The sequence below is a fragment of the Macadamia integrifolia genome, chromosome 4 (assembly GCF_013358625.1).
Source record: "Macadamia integrifolia cultivar HAES 741 chromosome 4, SCU_Mint_v3, whole genome shotgun sequence".
In the NCBI taxonomy this organism is placed as follows: Eukaryota; Viridiplantae; Streptophyta; class Magnoliopsida; order Proteales; family Proteaceae; genus Macadamia; species Macadamia integrifolia.
The window spans coordinates 21,561,955-21,576,294 of record NC_056560.1 but is presented as its reverse complement, the minus strand read 5'-3'; the positions used below and the strand labels follow the sequence as shown (position 1 = coordinate 21,576,294).

At 36.4% G+C, this 14,340-nt stretch overlaps 1 protein-coding gene across 2 annotated transcripts; it reads right to left on the bottom strand.

Annotated features, from left to right (window-relative positions):
• Positions 1–4,480: 4,480 nt before the first annotated feature.
• Positions 4,481–8,538, bottom strand: LOC122077397 (pentatricopeptide repeat-containing protein At1g60770). Of its 2 annotated transcripts, none has more exons than XM_042643341.1 (3): positions 8,361–8,538; positions 7,804–8,159; positions 4,481–5,863 (listed from the first exon to the last, which is right to left on the bottom strand). In XM_042643341.1, the coding sequence occupies exons 2-3, from the start codon at positions 8,023–8,025 to the stop codon at positions 4,619–4,621; spliced, it is 1,467 nt and encodes a 488-aa protein (XP_042499275.1). In that variant the 5' UTR covers positions 8,026–8,159; positions 8,361–8,538; the 3' UTR covers positions 4,481–4,618. The 2 variants fall into 2 exon arrangements, with proteins under 2 accessions (XP_042499275.1, XP_042499276.1); XM_042643342.1 differs by having other exon boundaries at positions 7,804–8,145.
• Between the last annotated feature and the right edge of the window lie 5,802 nt (positions 8,539–14,340).

Sequence of the window (14,340 nt, the reverse complement as noted above, 5' to 3'; positions counted from 1 at the left end):
TTTTTTTTAAATAATGTTTAAATGGACCGAATAATTCGGTTTAATTCGGATTCGGTCCGAATTATTCGCGACTTATATTCATTTTTGAAAAATCCGTGAATTTTAAAGAATTTTATTTTTAATTCGGATTCTGTCCGAATTTTTGATAAAATTTGGAAATCGCGAATTATTCGGCCGAATCGATAACACTGGTCAGGATTGAGGGTTGGTCTCACCCGATACTGATTTATTCCGATCCAGGTGGTTCTTACCAATTCAATTCGTCTTTTAAAACCGTTATGTGGAGACTCCCAAGCTAAGCCTGTAGGTTCTATGTCATTGGCCTTAGTGCAGCAGTTGATGGTGGAAGGATGATGTCCGGTACCCAAAGATACAAAGACAGAGAGGATAAGATTGACAATTGGCTTAATTTTTGTTCAGTTCAAGATATACAATGTAGACATTAATATCAAACCAAAATTAAATAAGTGTCTATTTTTCAAAGCAGAATCGAACCCATTAGATTCGGTGTGTTCGGTATGGTATGGTTTTTTTTTTTTTTTTTTTTTTTTAACTATTATATTTTAACTTGATTTGGATCATATTTTAAGTGTTTAGGTCAACTTTTTACATCTTCAATACGAAAACTCTCCTTATTTTATTAGGGTTATAATTCACCTAACATTTTTAATACTAACAAAATAAAAGAATTTATCTTTCACATTAATTAATTTTTTTTATTCAATATAAAAATGGATAATTAAATGCAAATTGATCTGTTTGAGTTTGATTCCATTTTAAATAGCCTGTTTCATTTTCCATTTTGAATTGGAACCAGGAGACAAGATGCCAAGGCGCAAAGAACTTATAAGAGCCTTATTTAAATAAAAAAAAAAAAAAAAGAGATCTATATGAACAACGAGAGCTAGAGAGAGCTCTGGTTTTCAATTCTCAGTCGTGGATCATCATGAATTGGACCGTTGTGATCAGCTGTGCATGCTGGGAATATTTTACAGCCAAATTGATCGTAAAATTTGTCTGTAAATGCATACATTTTCATGGATGAAAAGTTTCCAAATTAAAAAAACAAATGACTAAAAATATAATTTTACGATAAAATTTCTTTGACCAAGTATTTTACATCGAAACAAACGGAGCCTTAGAAAACTCAATTGGCCCATTAATATTTACCATCAAAATTTTATTTTTAAGAACAAGGATAAGCAAATGTAGCTGATGAAAATGCAATTTTATTAGTTTTCTTTTACAAAACTTATTTTCCATTAAATTTTGGTGCACACTTTCCATGAAGAGTACAATTCATGTATGCTAGCTAGAGCCTCCATGCTTCCATATGGGTCCTATGGCCCTGCAGAGTAGTAGTTAGTCATTTCCTATCATAAGAAGAGTTATTCTAGAGGGCAACTTTGCTACAACTCCTCTTTCTTATGACATCCAACACAACGACCATTATGGTCTATCAATGCAATTGTAAAGAACTGCTCCTCTTATGCATAGCAGATAACTGAACTTCACTAGAAGCATCAATAGCGGCGAGACTTCCGTCATTTCACTCTCCTATTTGTCTTGGTGCAGAGACCTAGCTAGCTGCTTTTATATCTTTTTTTTTCTCTCAAAAATGTTTTTTCTATGAGAAAGTGTGGCACCTACATCCAGACACATGGCGGTGAAATGACAGAGAGGATGAAGGCAGTGTGAGGATGCATAGTATGATGCGAGAGCTAGCACTTTGGATTACTTCTTCTTCAGAGTCTGATATATTGACCCCGCCAAGTTCTTGACAAGGAGTGGTGAATCGGTTAAAGAGGCACAACAGACTCATGAAAGGGTAGATTCAACAAGAGTTTCACTAATAGATACCAAAATAGAGAAGCTGCCGGAGTCGGGAGAGCAGAGATGCCAAAAACTGACCACTTTGCTATTGAGGAAGAATAAGAACCTCACCGTTATTCCCTCAACAAATTTCTTTCAACAGATGGATCAACTTGGCGTACTTGATCTTTCTTTCTCAGAGAATTTGGAATATCTCCCAGATTCCTTGTCAGGTTTGGTGATTCTTCGGGTGCTTAGGTTACAACATTGTTATAGGTTGAGAGCATTGCCTGCACTGGGACTGCTCCCACAGCTCCAAGTTCTAGATTTGTGTTGTTGTTATGGGTTACATGAGCAAATCCTAGGATTTGAATGTGTGGGTTCAGGTGCAAGTAATTTAAGATACTTAAATGTGAGAGTGTAAAGACTTGGAGGTGGTGTTGGCTGGAGTAGCAGAGCCAGAGGTCTACAAAGACCCACAAAATTCCTTTCCCATGTTACGCCTAAGAAGATGACCAGAATTGAAAAAGACAATATGTATTTGTCTGATCACACCATTAAATTGCTTTGCTCAACTATCATCTATAACTATATGACACTGCAAAAGCTTGAAATGATCTTCACCAAGGAAATGCCACTCCTGTTCAACAACTTGCAGATGATTCATGTTTGGGATTGTGAGAGAATGGACTAATAATTGCAGCTGAGGAAGAGGATTTCGAAGGGTGGCGGAATAGGAATATCATCTCACCATCCCCAAAACTGGAGACTTTAGCGCTAACCGACCTACCAAACTAGCTGATGTGTGCGCCAATCACATCTTGCATTGCCCCCTTATAACTGAAGTGATGGTGTTAGAGGTTAAAGAAGGATCCTCTCCACATACAAAACGCCGATGGGTTACTTAACATCGAATGGGAATGGTGGTGGAAAGAAGACAGTACATCATGGAAGAGGAAATTCAAGCTTCTCTGTGAATAGTGAGCGTCAAATGAAAAAACCAATTCTGGGTGAGTCATACACATCTTCTTCATTCATTCCCTGCTCTGTTCTGGACTTCTGTTCTCTCTCTCTTCTACTTTATTCCATTTTTATATTTTTCCATGGCACTCCATTCTTGTTAATGTGATATGTAGTAAGAGAACAAAATTCACATTTGCAATTTAAAAGAACAATTACATGAAGTATCCATCATAATGATGCCATGCATGATGGGGGTAGTATAGTCATAGCTCATAATACATAACTCAGCTTTTTTTTTTTTTTTTTTTAACTTAAGTTTTAAATAGGTGGCAGAAGCCACAGGACCATTGGGGTTGCATACTGAGACCTTTCGATCTGTGCCTTTGCTTTACTATGATTGCCTCTTTGTTGATCACTTAATTCTTTTTCTCTCGCAGATAAATGTTTTTTCCCTTGTCAGTTATGGCCATCTCCAATTATATTATTTGGTTTGAGTTGGAATAGTTCTTATTTTAGTCAGATTATATAAGCCTAATCTGCATAATACCATGCAGTTAATCTATCAATGGGTTAATGATTCCAATCTGCTTATTGTTAATTCTGCCTCCTTTCCATGTGTGGTGGAGTAGTCTGTTTCCCAGGAAGATGTTTTATGCGATGCTGGATGTAGATCATTATGATTTAGTTTGCCATAGTTGTATCAGGGGCATGACTGGACCAGATGGTTGGGCTTCCATGCTAATATTTAACTACAAATTTTTACATGCTTCATTGGATTTTGGTTATACAGGACACCATTATGCAGCAGAAGCAAAAGGAATCATAACAGGCTTGCCCTAGGGAGTAGGGATGTAACAAAGTAGAGGTTTGGATCTGTACTGATCAATGCTGGTGTCATGGCTATCTCAAAGGTGTTGGAAAGGCTGCCCATGGGAGCTATTTAATGAATTGTTTGACCTTACTAGTTTGATTTCTCTATTTGATTCTGTTAATATTGTAACTATAAGCAAGGATAATACTCTTTTAATTTTACTTAGTTGGCTAGTGTAGGTGTGAAACTAAGGATGTACTACAACTCTCTTTTTGTTCCTCTATCCTTGGGGAGTAAAGATGAAGATGATTTCCATTTGGTAGTTCATAATAATGTCATCTAGCTTCAAAGAGGGGCCAATAGGGTGTGATAGGTGCCTCATGCTGTTATATCCTAATTTAGATGCCTCAGTGGTCTGTGCTTAAGAGAGAGTTTAATCCCTTGATGAAGTCATCAGACTAGGCCCTAGCCCAGTAGGATCTCAACCTGACTGAGCTTTAACTTGCCTAACCTGATTCCAACTGGAATTAAATGGATTGGAATCAGAGCAGATTCCATATATGATCTGCTGCTCCATTTTATGCCATAGTATTCAATACCAGCTCTGTTGGGCATAGCTACTGCTTTAAAACCTGACTAAAAGTTTATAAGTTAGATCAACACTCGAAACATGAATCCACTTGTTCATGACCATCGCACAGCTCCTACATATATGACTAATCAGCTTTGGGAAGAAAAGACATTACAAGAGTTCAGTGCAGCAGAGCTCAATACAAATCCCATAAAAAACAAAAACCTGATTAGAATGAAATCAATCGCTCCAAATATGATTAGAGACAGTTTAAGCCAATTCAACTGTGCATCAAAACCCTTTTGACCTTCACACAATCAAAGTCGAATAAAATTGAAGGCAAATCTTATTATCAAAAGGCAACCACGGAATGCCTATCAACAAAATATTCAGAACCAACAGACAAACTTCCATAACTCATTGAATATTAATGAGGGATCCTTACTTTGCCTCACCAACAACTATTCTAAACAAACTATGTTAAGCAAATGCTTAGTTTTCTCACTGACCTCAACATTCTCCATCTTCAACCGGCGACGCATCGATTGGCTTGTCTTTCCAGATGCTGCATATGTCCGGATCAAAGATTCAAACACCTCACTACCAAGGGAAACCTCAGCCTTACTCAGAATCTCTACAAAACCTTCTGCACCATCAACATCCCTCTCTCGCTCAAAATGTGCCATTAGAGTATGAATTATCTCTTGCGATGGGACCCACTTCCCACCATCCCCTTTTCCCGTAGAAATAGCATTGATTACACAATCAACAGCTAATGTCATCTCTCCATTCTTCAAATAGTAATTCAAAAATATCTCCCACGTCTTGGCATTAGGCTTTGCCCCACTCCTCCTGGCTCGCTCTTGGAGTTCTTTGGCCTTATCTAGCATACCTTCTCTGGCATAGGTACCAATGAGAGCATTGGCAATCCTGATGTCATAGGTAGAGCGCCCAGACTCCCATTCATGGAAAAGTTTCTCAGCACCCGGCAAATCATTTAACTTCACCAAAACCTGGATCATATTCAGATAACTTATATTTGCCGTTTTTGGAAAAGCCAGCCTCAAAGACCGCCATACCCGATATACTTCAAGCAGATTCCCTGTCCGACCATACAGTGTGATCAGGAACTGAAAAGCAGAAAGATTCCGATGTGCATTTATCTTCTCAAGTTGCTTTAGCGCCTTTTCTGCCTTCTCATTCAGGCCAGCATCAATATATATCGAGGCTAGATTGCTATATGTCGTCCAATCTCTAGCGACACTGCTATTCTCCTTCACCTCCTCGATAACCCTCTCAACCCCATAGATGTCATTGACAGCAGCAAGAGCCCTCATCCAGACATTGTATGTGAAAGAATCTGGCTTGATGTCATTTTCCTTCATTTCCTGTATTATGGCCGGGATTTTATCAGGTTGCCCAGTTTTCATGTACAGGGTCATCAAACTGTTGTAGGCCATGGAGCTTGAAGCAAACTTAAGTTCCTTCATCTTTTCCATAAGAGCTTCTGCCTTCTCTGCCTTTAGTTCCTTGCAATAACAGTTGAGAAGGGCTCCATAGCAGAGGTGGTTCTTTGACTCTTCAGGGAGATTAATGAAGTAATTCTCTGCAGCAGCAACACCTTGGGCTTTAGCTACAATATCAAGATGGATAGCTTGATCACTGACTGTCGGGTTCATGCCTCTCTTGCGCATGGCTTCTGAAAGCTGCACAGTAACAAAGTCCATGAAAGTTACAGTATACAATTGAAACTAGTAAGCTCTGAAACAACAGAAGAAGGCAAAGAGAGGAGAGTCATGAAACAAATGGACTGGAAGCATAACCATGATAACAGAGCAGTGCAAAATAAACTAACAACTCAAAAAAATAAAAATAAAAATAATGAACAAGCAGATCATAATCCTTCAATGCAAAATTCGGATAAATAAAATGAAATGATTGCCAACTTTTACAACATCCAATTGGTTTGCTTCAGGTACTACACCTAAATAAGCAACAAACATCCTTTTCCCTTTGATAAAGTAAGAGTGAAAAATTGTATTGATGAATAAAGAAATAGTACAACACCCCCAACCTTCCCCCCAGCATTTTAATGATGTGAAGAAATAGTACAGCACCCCAACTTTCCCCCAGCGTAGGGAACTCCAAGTAAAAAATACAAGAGATTTCATTATTTGTTCTCGGTATGTATTGGAACAAGCAATTTGCCTGTGAAGCAAGGAAACTTATGTGCAAAAGAACATCAGCATATCACCAAGGACCCCTGCACCAATTAGAAATCAAGCAGGAAATCGTAATTGTTGAATCTCCTTCAACCAGTATATTATCAAAACCCTGTCTCGACACATTGTGCATGTTTAGGACAGCTTCTGGACAGCATAAAAGCATGACCGGAAAGAGGCCTCAGTTAGGAATAATCGCCACCTCCCACCTCAAAAACCACGCATAAGCCTCCCCCTTCAGCTTGCTTCTGGTGCTGAAAGCGATTGTTCCAAACCAACTGTGCCTATTGGTCCTGGACTTCTGATGTCCAGAAGCCAGCTTCTGATCTGGAGCGGAAGTAATTCCCCACTTGAAATTCCATGTCCAATAGGACTCCCCCACCGCTGGATCTAATGAACACCCCCCCTCCTAAAAAAAAAAAAGCCGCCCCACATTACCTCTTTGAAGTACCCCAAGGAGCACACTTTGCAAGGACCAACACCTCACAATTAGGAGGTCACGGGTTCAACTCTCCGTGGGACTTACCTATCCCCCCTAAAAAAAAGTTCAGTTGAAGTTCACCAGCCGGAAGGGAGGACCAAAGCACCTCTCTTCAATCCCTCGGAAAGAAAGAGATTATCACATTCTCCCACTCACTCAATGAAGGGATCAGCCATGGCCCTATGTGCCCATCTCGCCCGAGTCCTCTCAATGACTGCTAACACCGTAGCAAATTCATCATAAAATAAGCATTTCTTTCCTCCCATATGATCCACAGTCCGGCTAATAATGTGGCCTTTCATAGAAGCCTCCCTCTTGCCCCAAATGAAGCCAAATCGCAAAACCACATCAACCCCGTAAAGTCATTGGGAAAAAGTCCAACTCAAATTAAACACCGCAAGGAATTGAAACCATAACTTTTTGGCAAAGGAGCACTAAAGCAGTGACATCAAAAAATTGACAAGTCGGAACTTCAAAAGAACTAGAGATGAGATTGAAAACGTGACTTCAAGATGTGTGGGTGTACTTTTCGCCCCCATTTTGATTTGCCTTCTTCTCAATAGAAGTGAATGAATACCCAAAAAACAAAACAAAACAAAACAAAAAAACCTTAATTCATTTGAAATTTCTTCTCTTCTCTGGAAATTATAAACAGACATTTCAAACACATCACATAGGAAAATTAAAGTTAACCGAAAAAAAAAAAAAAAATACAGTTCCTACACGGAATTCTGATATATACTTAAATTAAGAGCCCAATCCGCTGTGGAAGCAACTCAAAGTAATAAGATTCCATCATACCCAAAATAGAGATGCAAAAATGAGCAAAATAGAGATGCAAAAATGAAGGCAAAAAAAAAAAAAACAAAGGTCGAAGTCAAGCAGAATAAACTTCAAATGCTACAGTAATCCATTCTTCCAAAATTAAGTCCCTTTATCTTACCTTTAAAGCAGGATAGTACCTCTTCAGCTCACGAAGCCTCTTGACAGCAACACCCACCTCCCATTTGTAAACTCTCTTGGATTCTTTCAGGAATTTATTCAGCTCGGTTCGAACACTGGTCTCTGAAGTCCCTTCTTTGAACAACTTTTTATACAAGGCTTCTTCCAAGTACTTCTTGGAACGCTTCTCCACAGTCTTTGTCCTGCCACCACGCAGCGCCATTTTCTGTTCTGGGATGCCTCTGAAACCAATCACAATCTAAGGGCTTTCTTCTAAGTTCTCCCAGTGATTGCGTCCAAGTTAGTCCTCTCTAAGACCATTATGCAGGTGGTCACAATCTAACTGCAATGGAATCTCTATTTTAAATAATGTCAGAACCATATGGTTATTGCTAGTCAGGATAAGAACCGAGCTTGCCCAAATATATAAATTTCTTACTGATCAAAGCTATCAATTAAGGAACAAGTGAGAGTTATTATATGATCCATCACACACACACACACACACACACACACACACACACACACACACAGACAGAGAGAGAGAGAGAGATTTACCTCTTAACGTCCGGGGAAGAAGACGCTGCGCCAGTGCGAGCATACAGGGGGATCCGCCGCTAGGGTTTCGGGGCTTGGCCTGAAACTGGAAGAGGAGAGTGAGGACTTTGGGAGAGGTAGAGATGAAAGGGATTCCGGTCTATGGGTTTGCCTGGTTGGCCCATTGTAAACACATTTTTTTTTTCAGCGTTCTGTAATTTCCCCCTTTTATGGCTTTCATACGAATATACTTACCTTGTTAATTGTTTTTAAAGTGGGGCCGGGGATAGAACCAAAGGTGTCAATTCGGTATTCGTTATGGTATAAACCATATATGCCTCATACTGGGCTTATACCCCATACCGATACCATACCGAATAGTGATTCGGTACAGGAACCACACACTGATGCTGCACCAAATTTGTTCGGTTCGATATTCGATACCGATATTTGGTATGGTATCGGTATTTGATACGATATTGATGCGGTATAGTGTGTTTTTTAAGTCATATCCCATATCGATACCGTACTGAATAGTGACTCGATACAGGAGCATATGCTAATAATCGAAGAGAAGACGTGGAGGAAAGAAGGAGACCCGGCCCCATACCACTGACTATTGATCAACTAAAGTAATAATCTCTATCTGTGTCCCAACCCATAAGGCTCTTTCTTTGGCCAAACTCGATGACTATCCCGGTTGGGCATTTCTTAGTGAAGAGAGTGAGGCAAGCACATTTAGCTCATTACCTGATTTTGTATTGAACTTAAGATCAGACTGAATAGTGGTCATGCTTTCCAATCTACCGTGACCCTCCGCCCATAAGAAGCGGATAACGTAATCTCGTTCCGTTGTTGGTGGTCCTTGATCTTCCCTTCTGCTTCCGCAATGTCGATTACTAAAGCTATTCCCTGGTGCATGCATTATACCGTACCAAATTAATTCGATATGGTTTGGTACTGATAATTTGATATGATATTGATTTCGGTTTTCGATTTTCGATTTTCGGTGTAGGTTGACAGTTGACACCCTTAGATAGAACTGTAGACGCTTGCTCTATGCATATGGTTGAATCGAATTTGATAATTATGATTAATGAATATTTTAAATTTTATTTTTTAAAAACATAAATAAATTTAAATTCCAAATTCAATGATATTTTCTTCATTTGTGAGCAAGGGATGATGGAGGTTCACTGGTCCACAAAAATCTGAGCCTTAGTTGAGCTATTATGGATAGTAAATGAGTGCATAACCTCATTTTTGCATAGGTAGATCTTGGTTACGATTAGTTTCAACATGTGTATAGAGTGTTCATAACCTCTTAATAGTGATGGTATTAACTTTCTATTAGCACCAACATAAAACAAACATATTCACGCAAAATAAGGAGATTTAGCATGGTCCACACATCGAGATGATGTGCTATGTCCATAGGCAAAGTTGAAAATGACTCACTATACAATAAAAGAAAGATTATAGTGGAGATCTCTCAAGAACATCCAAACTTGTAGTATCTTCTGGAAACTCTAATTAGAAAATCTCAAATCTCACTTGCTTACACAACAAGATAATAATACAAATATATATTCCTTTAAGTCGGGTCTCATTCGATTGGTTCGTGCCACTACCATCACCTACCTCAAGGGAAAAAAAAAATAACATTCAAGTCACCACCAAAATATGTCATAACTGATCAATCTTTGAAACATGCCAAGAATTTGAGTTACATGTGAGTTAACATTCATTTCTTTTACCCCTTTTTTTTTTTTTTNTTTCAGCGTTCTATAATTTCCCCCTTTTATGGCTTTTATACGAATATACTTACCTTGTTAATTTTTTTTAAAGGGGGGCCGGGATAGAACCAAAGGTGTCAATTCGGTATTCGTTATGGTATAAACCATATATACCTCATACTGGGCTTATACCCCATACCGATACCATATCGAATAGTGATTCGGTACAAGAACCACACACTGACGCTGTACCAAATTTGTTTGGTTCAATATTCGATACCGATATTTGGTATGGTATCGGTATTTGATACGATATTAATACGGTATAGTGTGTTTTTTGAGTCATATCCCATGCCGATACCATACTAAATAGTGACTCGATATAGGAGCATATGCTAATAATCGAAGAGAAGACGTGGAGGAAAGAAGGAGACCCGGCCCCATACCACTGACTATTGATCGACTAAAGTAATAATCTCTATCTGTGTCCCAACCCCTAAGGCTCTTTCTTTGGCCAAACCCGATGACTATCCCAGTTGGGCATTTTTTAGTGAGGAGAGTGAGACAAGCTACCTTTAGCTCATTACCTGATTTTGTATTGAACTTAAGATCAGACTGAATAGTGGTCATGCTTTCTGGTCTACCGTGACCCTCCCGTCCACAAGAAGCTGATTATGTAATCTCATTCCATTGTTGGTGGTCCTTGATCTTCCTTCCTGCTTCCGCAGTGTCGATTACTAAAGCTATTCCCTGGTGCATGCATTATACCGTACCAAATTAATTCGATATGGTTTGGTGCTGATAATTTGATATGATATCGATTTCGGTTTTTGATTTTCGATGTAGGTTGACACCCTTAGATAGAACTGTAGACGCTTGCCCTATGCATATGGTTGTATCGAATTTGATAATTATGATTAATGAATATTTTAAAATTTATTTTATAAAAAAAAATAAATAAATTTAAATTCCACATTCAATCATATTTTCTTCATTTGTGAGCAAGGGATGATGGAGGTTCACTGGTCCACAAAAATTTGAGCCTTATTTGAGCTATTATGGGTAGTAAATGAGTGCAGATTATGTTGGTTTCTTGGTGTACTTATATGAGGAGATTGTACAATTTATGACTCTCTTTTTTTTTGGTAAATATAAGAATTCTTGTTGGTAAGATCGATCTATTTTTAAATATTCTTGTAATTTCTCCATTTGAAATGAGATTTGAACCAAAGGCTGGGTATTTCTTGGGTTATCAAATTTCATATTAAGTCTCAGCCATAGTTTAGTACTTAGTTGCATTAGAGTGAACAAATATCTTTAGTGTAATTTGCTTTTCTTAAAATATCTTTGGCTCCGTTTGGTATAGTTCTAAAAAAATGGTTTTTGAGTTTTTTCATTCTATTGGAACTAAAAAATGGAATCTTCTGTTTGGTGCACTTATGGTCGATTTCTGGTTTTTTGGAACAAAAAGTGAAAAAAAAAAAAAAAAATGAAACAAACGAGACTTGGACGGAACTGTCTTCCCAATTTCGTTCCATTTTACAAAAAAAAAAATATATATATATATATATATATCGTTCCCGATAAAAATCTGAAATTTTGAAACACCATTTTTTCGTTTAAAAACTGCAATTTTGACACAAAAACTGAAATTTTCATTTTTGACATGAAACGACGTTTCTGGAACAGAAACGATACCAAACGGGCTCTTTGTCTTCACGATTTCATGGGTTTTTTAATTTATTGGTTTAGAATGCTCATAGTGATTTATATTCCCTTAACCTCAAATTTCTTCTATTTTATTGTTATAGTTTTCCTATTTTCTTATGATTTATCTCCATGATTTTCTACTTATTTCTCATGATTTGTCTTTGAGATTCTTATCTTCTTCATCATGATTTACATAATTCTTTCGCCACAAAGTCTTCTTAATGTGGAGGTTAATTTGCCACAAAATATATGGTAGTAGTTCTAACCAATATTTTTGCATAGGTAGATCTTGGTTATGATTAGTTTCAACAGGTGTATAGAGTGTTCATAACCTCTTAATAGTGATGGTATTAACTTTCTATTAGCACCAACATAAAAAAAAAAAAAAACACGAATAGAAAACAAAGAGATTCACGCAACATAAAGAGATTTAGCATGGTCCACACATTGAGATGATGTGCTATGTCCACGGGCAAAGTTGAAAATGATTCACTATATAATAAAAGAAATATTATAGTAGAGATCTCTCAAGAACACCCAAACTTGTAGTATCCTCTGTAAACTCTAATTGAAAATCTCAAATCTCACTTGCTTACATAACAAGATAATAGTACAAATATATACTCCTTTAAGTCGGGTCTCATTCGATTGGTTCGTGCCACTACCATCACCTACCTCAAGGAAAAAAAAAAAATAACATTCAAGTCACCACCAAAATATGTCAGAACTGATCAATCTTTGAAACATACCAAGAATTTGAGTTACATGTGAGTTAACATTCATTTCCTTTACCTCTTTTTTTTTTTTTTTTTTTTTTTTCATCTTATCTTTGAATTTAAATCCCCGATGTCTTATGATGATTTTTTTTCTTTTTTGGTGATAAATGTGCTTAAGTTTAGATCATATTTATTTTTTGTAAAAAAACTAAATAAATATAAATAAGAAGACTGATTTATTTGGGTGGATCAAGATGCCTAACAATTTCTCTTGTTTGCAACTTGACACATACCTTTTTTGTATGTAGGCTTATGCCTTTATTGGAGTCATATTGATAGATCTTATACTCCAATTTAGGTGGTGACTCCCAATCAAATTTTTTCTCTTTTAAAAATATGATAATCCCTTTGAGGACAAAAAAAACCAATGCTCTACAAAAACACAATTGCAACTGTTGCCTCCAAATAAAAACTAGTTTACTTAAATAAAATAGATTATATCATCATTCATTATACTTTTTGTAGAGTTTTCATGGCTATAGAAGTAGTACATCGATTAGTTTCTCACTATCTTAAGAAATAACCAAGTAAAGATGCCAAATTATATAACCCTAAATCTTAAACTTGAAACCTTATGTTTCAAACCTTAAACTATGAGTTATAAAACATTAAACTTTTTTAGGAAATTAATTATAAAGCATTGAACTTCAACCCATAAAGAAGCATGAAATATTAAAATGTGAAATGTGAAATTATATACAACCTAATTGCACTCTATAATTTCACCCAAAAAAAAAAGAAAAAAAAAAAACTCTATAACAAAAACAATGTCTATCGAAAAATCAAGATGAAAAATATATGGAAGGTGGGTCATATGGTTAAGATAAATCATTTCATTGATGATGACTAAACATATTTTAAAACTAATAAGGAAAAGGTTCTGCACACATCATGCCAAAAACACATTTCACTTTCCCCATAACAGAAAATGTCTTAAATACCTCTTATTGAAGATTAAAAAGTGGGGTTCCTCCTCCCAAATTAGTATATGAGCAACATAGGAAACCCTTGCTCTAACTGATAATACAATATTTATAATTGCATAGAAATATTTTACAATTGTATATTTTTTTCAAGAGTGTGAATAGATTTTTTTTTTTAATATTTTTATAATTAAATAGAAAATTCCTAATACAAAATAAATAAATAAGTATAAAACTAATTAGGTATTATTAGATTTGATTTCGAATGCTTAAAAAAAAAAAAATGGGCCCGATGTCAAATTTAAATTGGATATTCATGCATTTGCTTTGAATCCCATCTATATCTCTAATTATCAATTTTTAGTCAATCTTATAAATTTATACAGGATTTTGCCAAGCTCATTTTACTTTTCTAGCTCATAAATCAAAAAACAGGATTTCAGGCAACAGAAAAAAGTAATGGAATGGAAAAATTAAGAAATATTTGATGGAAGCATGTCTCGGCATACTCTTATCCCAAAAGTAAATAGCATGCCTTCCAATAATTCCCATCAGGAGTCAAGTGGGGTTATTTTTTTTATTTTTATTTTTGGTAAAATAGAGTTTGTTGCCGAGATCATGAATAGCTCATGGTGTCACAATTATAAGATTGGACAATGGATATCATACAGGAACATATACGTACGGTAATTAAATGGACCATATGATAATAATAAGTTTCAAAAATCCGATGCAATAAAATACGTACGACAATGATACAGTACGTGGTTAAAATGTGTTTAATACGATTGCTCTGTAAAAATCCGGGACTAAAAATGATTGTTTTAAACTAAATTATAATCTACCATCCTTTTCT

Bases quoted from the DNA above. Each gene is read 5' to 3' on its own strand.
- LOC122077397 (XM_042643341.1), bottom strand. From the start codon at position 8,025: ATGGCGCTGCGTGGTGGCAGGACAAAGACTGTGGAGAAGCGTTCCAAG. The intron at 5,864-7,803 runs GTAAGATAAAGG...GTTACTGTGCAG, and splicing joins GGTACTATCCTGCTTTAAAG to CTTTCAGAAGCCATGCGCAA.